This window comes from Cornus florida, unplaced genomic scaffold (genome assembly GCF_030987335.1).
Source record: "Cornus florida cultivar Cherokee Brave unplaced genomic scaffold, ASM3098733v1 CherokeeBrave_3.0.0_Hap2_Chr02, whole genome shotgun sequence".
Classification (NCBI taxonomy): Eukaryota; Viridiplantae; Streptophyta; class Magnoliopsida; order Cornales; family Cornaceae; genus Cornus; species Cornus florida.
The window spans coordinates 64094110-64105916 of NW_026775572.1; the positions used below are offsets into that span (position 1 = coordinate 64094110).

The 11807-nt window shown below is 30.2% G+C and overlaps 1 protein-coding gene across 1 annotated transcript; it reads right to left on the reverse strand.

The window, feature by feature from the left end:
* Positions 1 to 282: 282 nt before the first annotated feature.
* On the reverse strand, positions 283 to 2532 carry LOC132295155 (NADPH:quinone oxidoreductase-like). The gene is made up of 3 exons (XM_059793291.1): positions 2342 to 2532; positions 2010 to 2201; positions 283 to 744 (listed from the first exon to the last, which is right to left on the reverse strand). Exons 1-3 carry the CDS (start codon positions 2433 to 2435, stop codon positions 440 to 442), a joined length of 591 nt encoding a protein of 196 aa, XP_059649274.1. The 5' UTR covers positions 2436 to 2532; the 3' UTR covers positions 283 to 439.
* Between the last annotated feature and the right edge of the window lie 9275 nt (positions 2533 to 11807).

Below are 11807 nucleotides of genomic sequence, written 5' to 3' on the forward strand. Positions count from 1 at the left end.
AATGTACCAACCAAATTGGGAAAAAGAAAAAGAAAAAGAAAAAGAAAAAGATAAAAGCTCAAACTCTTTATCCTACAGACCCTAAATGCAAGAGACACAACCACAATGCAATGTTGAAAGGTAAAAATCCGTTCACCATGCCATGTTCGAAGGGGATCAGAATGACTGCATGTCTAGACAGGGTATACATTCAGTCATCACTATGTAGAAACAGAATCCACCTAGCTACCACTAGTTGCAACTGAGACTAGAAAGTTCATATCACCACAGAATATCCCAAAGTAAAATGGAAATAAATATAGCATTAATTATTATTTTTTTCTTTTTTAGTCGCAATTTCCAACTGAAATATATTACATAAATGCACAACAATTTCAAGTCTGTGGCATCACAGATGCAAATAATAACGCCATGGAGGAAATGAACATAATGATTTCATTCAGCACTTGCCTTGGAGTCGCAACGTAAAAGCCTTCAATGCTAAAAGAACTTCTTTCAACTTCTCCTTGGCCCCCTCATCGATCAAGTTGCCATCACTATCGAACTTTGCAGGAGGTTGGAATGCGTTCAAGAAAAATTCAGGCTTATTGATGAAATGAAGATCAAGGAAAACTCCGATTTGACGGAGATGATACTGAGATCGTCCTCCGCCAAAACCTCCTCCAGTACTTACAATAGCAGCAGCCTTATCAGCCCAAACATTTGGAGGCCTTGACGCCCAATCAATTGCATTCTTCAAAGGTGCTAGCAAAATGGGGGGAAAGATAGATAACAAGCAAATGTATAAGTAGTAGATAAAAGAATTTTAATATCAAGAGGAAAATGTAGTGTGCAACTACACCCTGATAACAATTGTTTCTATGGTGGGTACATCTTAATTGATGTCATTTGTCCGTGAGGGTCTGGCATGTCCTATGTTATATGAACTCTTCAAAACTACGTGTCGGCTAAGGTATGCGATATGTACCGGACACATTTAGTTAGAGTTGTCCCTAAAAAGAATATTCAAAATTTTAGGGAACAATTTTAGAGGGATAAGTAACTCAAGTTAACTACACTTTAGGGACTAAATTTAAATCATTAAGCTACTGTTCTTTCGAGCGCGGTCAATCTCGGAGGCCTTCTGCTATAGTCTTAAGGTCACCTCTTCTTCATCAACAAGAAGTTTATAATTTGAGTCATCCAAACAATCCTTACAGTAGCTCAATTCTTTCAGCTTCCACTGAATCTATTCCAATCCGTGAAACATATTTCACCAAATCTCCATCCAAGTCACATCGATCTGAATCTATGACAATTTTTTCTTGAAATTCAAATTCACATCGTAATTGCAACGGAGTATATTGCAAAAGCAAAAACAAAATAATGCTGTGACCATTTTTAACTTATTTGTATGGCCGAAAGGATTTCGTAGTGGATAGGACTCACACTTGAGCTTATTCAGTGTATCAAGTGAATAAAAACGTATTGATTACATTTTTGGCTTAGACAAATAAGCTTAAATATCATTACTCATCGTAAAATCATGATTTTCAAAGTATTAAGAAGAATTTATAAGATCAAACCACCTGGGTCTTTAAATGCATTGACATTTACCAAAACCCAATTTCCAAAGCTATATCTTCTGTTTTTTTTCTTTTTCTTTTTCTTTTTCTTTTTCCTTTTCCTATAAGCTTGGAATATTAACTTTCAAAAAAAAAAAGTTATATGCTTCGAATCTCTCGTGGTCCAAGAAAAATCAGTAGAAACACAAAATTCAAGAATGTGAATGGATCAAAATACTCTCCAGCCACGTCTTTCCGCAATTTCGTGGGTGAATTTCATCACTATCACGGTGAATTTCCCTACTAGTAATTGAAATTTGAACACTCAAAAACCTAAGAAAAACCTGACCGGAGAGTATTTTGGTCCGAATGTGAAGGGCTATAATTATTAGTAGTTGAAATGTTCTGTAAATGGAAATTTAAAAAGAAAAAAGAAAAAGAAAAAGAAAAAGGAAGAAGTAATACCAGTTACAGAGTAATTATACTCCGGCGAGGCGAAGAGGATGCTGTCGGCTTCGAGAATTTTCTGCCGGAATGCCTCCACCGCCGGCGGGAACCTTCCGTCCTTCTCGAGATCGGTGTTGAGCATCGGCAGTGGCGCTATGTCCACGTATTCCATCTGTAAACTGTTGATGGACTCTTTGGATAACTTAATCGCTACAATCAACAACATCAGATGATTATCAAAATCCAAATTCAACTCATATGAAACCACAAGAGACAAAAAGTTCACATACTCACATATATATATATACACACACACACGAGCACAGGTAGGTAGAGACTAGAGAGTGTACCATAGTGGAGGAGGCCTCGATTGAAGGAAGCTGTGCGAAGAGATCCGCAGAGAGCTGCGACTTTGATGATTGGTTTGGCCGCTGGTGCTTCCATTTCTTTCTCTGTATAATCTTTTCTCTCACTCCTGCTGCAGCCTTTCAATCACCAGATATTTCAATCACCAGAATAGATTCCTCCTTTATTATTCTCTTCGAAAAATATATATATACACGGCGTGAAAGATGACCACAATTGATTCCTCCTTTATTATTCTCCTCGACAAAAAAAAAAAAAAAAAAAAATCACAATCGTATATCATGAGTTATTATTTAAATTAATATTTTAAGCAAAAATAATATTTTATTTCTTTCAATATAAATATTCATTTTCAAAACTGTAACTGAAATCAGGTAAAAATACATATAAAAATATGATATTGGTATTTCTGACTTTTGATCGAAACATTTTAATACTTTACAAAACAAATAAAATATTTCTTATCAAATACATTTCTTTCAAAACATTGCTACAGTAATTCACCAACAACTCATTTTATATTTATTATTTTTACAAAGATGGATTAATGACTCACCAAATATGGATTAGTGACTCAAAGTTATTGATTGAAGTTGTTATTTTTCACAAATATGGATTGGTGGCCCACCATGGTGAGAATAAAAATAAATTTTAAAAAGAAAAAGAAAAATTTGATGGTTTCTATCAAATTGTCATGGATGACGTGGCAAGCTTAAATGACGATTAGATGATGAAGAAAAAGAGTCAAAAGACAAACACTAATCACTATTAAGAACTAGAAGGCAATGTCCAGCATGGTCAATGACCCAAACTTCTCTTCTTTCTTCTTCTTCTTCTTCTTTTTAATTATTATTTATTTATAGATTTTTTTATCTAAATTTTAAGTATCACTCAAATTTTTTATTTTTTCATTTTGTTGATATAAAATTTAAAATTCAAAATTCAAAAACTTTCCCATTGGTTAATTTTTAGCCTCTAATTACTCCATCTCCATTTTTCCTTTTTTTCTTTATTTATTATTTTCTATGCTACACGACTTTCTTCAATAAAATCCCTATAAAAAACTTTATTGCCTACTCTATTTTATTGCGTGAAACTCATGAGTCTGCAAATGTTAGAGAATGTAAAATATATATATATATATATATATATATATATATATATCTTGATATTTTTTCTTTAACATCTTAAGAGTCCGAATAGTGAAAAACTATTTTTTTTTTTTTGGTAAAAAAATAAATTTCCATAACCACCCTAACTTTTTGATAAATTTTCCTAAAAAAAAAAGTTGATTTCTTGAGAAAGGTATATGAAATTATAATTATACCCTATTTAGTTTGTAAAATAAAATGTGTTTATACGTAACTTTTGATAAAAATAGTACAGCAGTCTATATATGTCTGTAGGTGTCCTACAATTTTTTTTTATTATTATTTTGCTTTTATTTTTCAAAAAAGACCATTAAATTATTCAATCTAAATTTATTTAAACCTATTGTTTTATTTAATTAAAAATAAGGATAATTTAAGTTAGGGCAGACGTAGTGCAAAAAAATTATAAAAAAAGAAGAAGAATGACATTACTTTGAAAGAAAATGAATTAGAGCGTGATTGAAGTATTTAAATTTTAGAAAATTTTTGAACCTTGTGAGTCTAATGATGTGATATGATCTTCATGGACCAAATAGAATTGAATTCGCAAATTGACGGATTAAGTGTCCAGCCCTAACCAAAGAATCAAATGGCGCAGCGGTATCACCCCTTTCTCCCCAATGAAGAGGTCAGAAGTTTGAACCTCGGTGGAGGTAAGGTGTGTGCGTAATTGCTTTAACTTCAAAAAAAAAAAAAAAAAAGTGTCCACCCCTATGATAATTTTCATTCGACGAAAGAATACCTTCTTAATAACTTTTCAAAAAAAAAAAAGGGAGATGATATCTGCACTCCATTTTTCAACATTTACACTATAATCTTAAATGAAATGACAATTCTAACCTTACATTTACAAGTAAATAATTATTACTTTTTAAATAAAATTGTCCTTTCATATTTTATCTCCTTATCTATAATATTTAATATTTTAAGTATCTTTTGACAACACAAATAAAATAAAATAAAATTAAATAATATATATATTTTTTAAGGGACCAAAAAAAATAAAATTTTATTATGTTGAATAAATTACCCTTTTGGTCAGATAAAAAAATAAAAAATAACTATTTAAAAAATTATCTCTTTTGACATGAAGAATAAAAAAAACCCCAAAAATTATGTTTATTGAATAAATTATCTCTATTGTCAAGATCCCAAAAAATATATATATAATAAAAAGTACAAAAAGAAGATAATTGAAAAAATTTTCTCTTTTGATAAAATCCTTTTAGAGAAGTTATTTTTATTGAATAAATTATTTTTTTTTGACAAAATTCATAAAAAATTACCAAAGGGTAAAAAAAATAGTAAAGAAAGTAAATAATTGTGTATTAATGAATTCAATGACTTTCTTGTCATTTCTTTTAAAAAATAATAATAAATATAATGTAATTAGAGAAAAGTGGGGTGTATCTCCCAAAAAAAAATTCTCATAACTAAATATTGTATTTTTTACTTTTAATTTATGTTATCTTTGTTTCCATCTAACCATACAAAATTACACTGATGATAGTTATGAAACTAGAACAAACTATCACTGACAACCTATGTGAAACTTTTGTCTGACAATCCGACTACTTTTATTCCATTGCACTCTATCTCTTAATTATCTCTTGGATTTGAAATTAATGATCCAAGTGGGGTTTATAATGATGATTGTTATGAAATCATATAGTAGTGGTAGTACTATTAAAATTAGTGGCCCAAATGTGGGAATAAAACCTGCCACAACAAAAACATATATATATATATTTCATGCAATACCATACAAAATGAAATTTTAATAATTTTTTTTTTTTAATATTCAAGGAGTCCAACGCTTTTGTTCCGAATAATCTACAAGACTCGTTTAATATGCCATCCACATGAATTCAATAAAACTCAAACTATATTTGAGGGTATGGTCTTTAAAGAATTGTTTACATTTAGAAAGAATCGATAATAAAATCTGATACTAAGTGGACACTAATTTGGAAATAAAACCTCGCACGACAAAAAAAAAAAAAAAAAAAGTATTTTTCCATATACTTTTTCCATGTAATACTATACAAATGAAATTATAATAATTTTTCTTTTTGTTTTTCAATAACCGGAGTGTTTGGGACTTTTGCTCCGACTAATTCACAAGACTCATGTAATGTGCCCCATAGATCGAGTAAGATTCTAACTATATTCGCAAACAGGTACGGACCCTACATAGATTTTTTTTAATTTTTTTTTTATACCTCAATTTTTTTAAAATTTATAGGGATGCCCTCACTAAAATTACAATTCGCCCAACTAGATTTTTTTTTTTTTTTGCATTATATACTTCAAATTTTTTAGAATTTATGAAGTTGCCCCCACTAAAATTACAATTCACCCCCACTGATTTTTTTTTTTTTTTTTTTTTTTTTTGTACTTTAAATTTTTGAAAATTTATGGAAAAAACTTTATAAAATTACAAAAATAAACCCACTATACAAGTTTGCCTCTACAAATTAAAAGACCACCCCCCTCACAAAATTTTCTGAATTCGTTACTATACATAAGCGTAGCTCCTTTAAAATTATTTACACTTAAAGGATGAATGAATTATGAATATGATACTTTATGAGACATCATGTCTCAACTTTTTTCTAACTAAACCAAAATTATAATAAACTTTTAAGCAAGCAATAAGTGAAGTTTATGGAATTGACCATGAACTTGTTGACAAAAAATCAAAGTTCATAAGATACTAGGTAAATTTTGTCGTCAAAGAAAAGTGCCGTGGATTGATGATTTCAATCATATGTCATGCATGAAGTTGCAAAATATTTGTATTTCTTTTATAAATCACACACACACACACATATATTATAAAACGAAGGATGAGTCCTGATCTCTTACTTTTCATGAAGCAAGAAAATTAATTCACACTTTCTATATAAACCATTAGATTAAATCTAACAGCCATTTTTCAAACCCATCTTTTATAAATCTCACACACACACACACACACATATTATAAAACGAAGGATGAGTCCTGATCAATCCACACTTTCTATATAAACCATTAGATTAAATCTAACAGCCATTTTTCAAACTTACCTATGACCTTTTCTTTTAACATAAAACCACTCTCACCCTATTTTTAGTTTCTTTATTTAATTTTACCATTACTATCTACCGTAACAATAAAAAGTAATTATCAAAATAAAAATAGAAACCTTTGAGTGGGAGGTTTATATCTGGTGGTCCGATAGATTGATGGCTCGATTCAACTTCCTTTTCATTTCTTCGTGCGTGGTTGAATTTGAATCCATAGATAAAAGTATGGACAAATAATTATTCTCCATGGATTAGGTCGTGAGAAAAGCTTCACCCATTTTTTTTGGGTTACTTTGTTGTTTCTGAAGTGGATTCTACAGTCCCACCATAGTCAGTACATCATCATCATCCAATAATTAAACTCACAAATTCACAGATTCAATAATGAATTTTACCAAATGCCTAACTTCAAATTGAAATAGAAAGAACTTTTGTTCAAACTTTAAATGAAATTTTCTTCAATTTCAATTCCAATGAATCAATTCGATATTCCAAAATGCAACAATACAGTATATTTATTAATAAATTTACTTATACTAGAGAAGTATATTTACTTATACTGAAAACAACAAGATGTTTATTAGAAAAATGCTATAATATCATACTGTTGTTGCAAAATTGAAAGATACGGGTATTATTTTTCTTTCAAAGAAACATCTAAATAAAAACAAATTTATTAATAAAATATACTTGTAGTATTTTTTTTTCAAAGGTTTCCATTTTTATTTTGATAATTACCTTTTATTATTATGGTAGATGGTAATGGTAAAATTAAATATAGAAACTAAAAATAAGTTAAAAGTGGTTTTGTGTTGAAAGGAAAACCATAGGTGAGTTTGAAAAATGAGCATTAGATTTAATCTAATGATCTATATAGAAAGTGTGGATTAATTTTCTTACTTCATGCGGAACAAGAGATCAAGATTATTATTGATTATCTATATATATATATATATGTGTGTGATTTATAAAACGAATGATTATTATTGATTATCATACATAAACATAGCCGTACAAAGTTGAGGACGGACCTATGCAGTGACGAGTGGAGTGGCCGCCTGCATTGACACGTGATATTTATGCTCTATTTAGCCTTCTCTAAGTAAATTACATGACGATCTTTTGGTTTTGGAAAATGTTATTTTTGACTACAAGTATATACCAATAAAAAACCGACTTTCACTTGGCAACAGAATATTTTTGTGTACAACTATCTCTCTCTTCCTCTGTTCACAACCCTTCTCTCTCACTCCTCTGCAAAACCCTCCCCTCTCCTTTTTAAGGTGTTTTTCACCGATGGGCAAACGGAAGTAAACTCTGGTAGTGGACTGAAATGGTACTAATGAACTATGACGACAAACTGAACTTTGAGCAAGGAGTCCAGCAGCGGCAAGGAAGAATTGCACCTGCGACGTAGTGATTCCGTCAATCTCTTCTGTTTCCGGCGATCACCAATTGCTTTGGTAGAAAATAATATAAATCGGTGGAGAGAAAAAACATAAATTAATAAATAAATAAAAAAGGAAAAATTGCATTCTAGTCCTACTTTTTCCCCTGTGAAGCAAAAATATAAGTTTGCAAACAAATTTAAAAGCAAAGCAGAGCACGAAATTCTTCTGAGAGGATACACGAAACAAAGGAATTGTTTCAAATCTCTCACACTAATTTTACATCATCATATACATACATGCTATACCTCTTAAATTAATGCTCAAATCCATAGTACCTCTTTCATTTTTTTCAATCTCCGATCATCCTTCTTCTTTTTCACCGGCGACCATGGCGTCCGTTGATTCCCGCGACGATCTACCATGTGTTTGTGGAGGAACGAATAGACTGCGTTGGCGGGGTAGGAGGATTGGGTTTGGAAACAATTGTAGATCATCTCCATGGGCGAATCAATTTGCAGCAACGACAATGATCGGCGACCGTAAGAATTGTGTTGGATGGCGACGATATAGTTTTTGTCGTGGCACTCTGCAATTTTTGTGTTGAGAGAGATCATTGGCGGACGACGAGTTACTTTCTTGCTATTAAACCTTACTTCCCAATCCTCCTCAATTAGGAAAAAATAATAATTTCTCCTTATATTTCACTTTTCCATCCCATCAATAGCAAACCTTTCCCGCCGCCACCAAAATTCTAACCTAATAACAAATAATAAAATAAGATTGTAGAAACTACATAAACAAAAAAATATACAACAACAATTGTGATTGAATTGACTAATCACCAAAAAAGAAAAAATAAAAAATAATTTGTATAATTGTATCAAACAACAATTATATAAAAACGTGATTAAATATATAAAAATTCACGAAAAATAAAAGACGGTCAAGCAGTTCTTACCTTCCGCGAGTTGCAAATTCTTCTCTATGGCGCTCTAGAAAAGTGGGAAATAAAGAGGTGTAAAGGAATGAGAGAGAAGAAAGAAAATCGCAAGTGAGAAAAGGGAAGGAGAGAGAAAATATGCTTACGTGGCTATGTAAAAGAGCTGTATAAAAGACACAACCCTTTTACACATTGGTGATATGACAATATATCGTAACAGACTGCTGCAGATGAAAAAAAAATTACAAATTATATGTGACTGTATATATTTTACACAAGAATTTTTTTAACTGACCGCTGAAGATACTTTTATAGATGCATTTTTGGACTGCGACTATAAGACTGCATCATGAGTAATTATTTAAATTAATATTTTAAATAAAAAAATATTTTATTCCTTTCAATATAAATATTCATTTTCAAAACTGTAATTGAAATAACCTGAAAAGATATAAAAATATCAAATTAATATTTCTTACTTTCGATCCAAACATTTTATACTATACAAAACAAATAAAATATTTCTTACCAAATACATTTCTTTCAAAACACTGCTACACTAATCCACCAACAACTCATTTTATATTTATTATTTTTACAAATATGAATTAATGACTCACCAACTATGGATTAGTAACTCATGATTGAAGTTGTGGTGGCCGACCATGGTGAGAATAAAAATAAATTAAAAAAAGAATAATTTGATGGTTTCCATCAAATGTCATGCATGACGTGGCAAGCTTAGATGACGAATAGAGACAGAAGAAAAAGACAAACACTATTAAGAACTAAAAGGTAATGTCCATGCCGTCAATGAGCCAAACTTCTCTTCTTCTTTCTTACTTTTTTATTTATTTATTTATTATTTATTTATGGATTTTTTATATCTAAAATTTTAAATATCATCAATTTTTTTTATGTTTTCATTTTGTTGATATAAAAATTTAAAATTCAAAAACTTTCCCATAGGGCCTCTAATTTGATCGTTTTATTTTTATTTTTTTATTTTTTGTAAGTAATCGTTTTTCTCTTTTTGATCACTGAAAACTCAATTACTCCATCTCCATTTTTCCTTTTTTCCCATGCTACACGAGTAACACGACTTTCTTTAATAAAATCCCTATATAAAACTTTATTGTCTACTCTATTTTATTGCGTGAAACTCATGAGTCTACAAATGTTAAAAAAAAAAATTGATATTTCTTCTTTAACATCTTAAAAGTCCCCGAATAGTGAAAAACATTTTTTTTTTTTTTTTTGTTAAAAAGAAAATTTCCAAAACCACCTTAACTTTTTGATAAATTTTCCTAAAAAACGCAGTTGATTTCTTGAGAAAGTTATATATGAAATTATATTTATACCCCATTTAGTTTGTAAAATAAAATGTGTTTAGGCATAACTTTTGATAAAAATAGTACAACAGTTTATATGTGTCTCTAGGTGTCCTACAAATTTTTTTTTTTACATTATTATTTTGCTTTTATTTTTCAAAAAAGACCATTTAAACCTATTGTTGATACAAAAATGTGCACGGTAGAGCGAAGGTATTTCTTGCAAGACGAGAGAAGTGACGACCGGTGTGGTGCCAATCAGATGCATTTTGACGGTCAAATTAGTATGACTATTGAATATCTGAGAAATGATTAAATATGAAATTTATGGCGTACCCTTTTGACTTCTTTTATAGAAACATTAATGATAGTAGTATTATGTTATGAAACAAATTTATTTTTCTTATCCATTACGGATTATAAGTGTAATTGGAGAGTGTACTAGTTATTATTTCTATTTCCGTAAGTTTATCCATACCCTTTGAGTCTCTTTAAGTTTATCCATACCTTTTGATTAAAAATAAGGACAATTTAAGTTGGGGGCAGAGTTGGAATTTCAATTCAGGAAGGGTATAGTGCAAAAATAAAAAATAAAAATAAGGAGAAGAAGAAGAAGAATTTTAAAAAAGTAGAGAAAAAAAAAAAAAACGTATAAGATCAAAAAGGAAAGAAGAATGATTGGAGCAATTAAATTTTACTTTTTAAAGGAAATTATTGAATCTACTATGATTTGTGAGTCTAATGAAACGATTTGATCTTCATGAATCGGATCGAATTGAATTCGCAAATTGACGGAACAAGTGCCCACCTTCAGGGGCAAGTGCCTCCAGACATACACGAGCTCCGCCCTTCATTTAAGTAAATCATAATATTTTATGATAATTTTCATACCATGAAATAATACATTCTTAATAAATTTTCAAAAAAAAATTCTTCATAGCTAAATAATTTAACATTTACTTTTAATTTATGGTATCTTTTTTTTTTTTTTTTTTGATGACCCAGAATTCCCTGAAACAAGGTTCCTTAAGGACTCCATCCCATGGTGCCAAACTGGGAGTAATGTAGCATAACCCCATAGCCACACATCGGATGAGTTGAAAACATAATTGGCTTGGGAGGTTCGAACACTGACCTAATAAGTGCAAGCGCCGAGTTCCTACCATCACTGCTATGCCCCCAGGGGCAATTTATGATATCCTTGTTTCCATCTAATCATACAAATTTACAACGATTGATTGTTATGAAACTAGAACAATCTATCATTGACAACCTATGTGAAACTATTGTCTGACACTCCGACTACTTTTATTTCATTCCACTCTTTCTCTTAATTATCTCTTGGATTTGAAATTAATGATCAAAGTGGGGTTTATAATGATGATTGTTATGAAATCGTATGGTAATGGTAGTAGTGTTAAAATTAGTGGTCCCAGTGTGGGAAAAAAAACCTGCCACAGCATAAACACACACACACACATATATTTTCATTCAATTCCATACAAAATGAAATTATAATAAAGTTTTATTTATTATTATTTTTTTAATATTCAGGGTGTCCGAAGCTT

Bases quoted from the DNA above. Each gene is read 5' to 3' on its own strand.
- LOC132295155 (XM_059793291.1), bottom strand. From the start codon at position 2,435: ATGGAAGCACCAGCGGCCAAACCAATCATCAAAGTCGCAGCTCTCTGC. The intron at 2,202-2,341 runs GTACACTCTCTA...TGTTGATTGTAG, and splicing joins TCGAGGCCTCCTCCACTATG to CGATTAAGTTATCCAAAGAG. The intron at 745-2,009 runs GTATTACTTCTT...CCATTTTGCTAG, and splicing joins GTATAATTACTCTGTAACTG to CACCTTTGAAGAATGCAATT.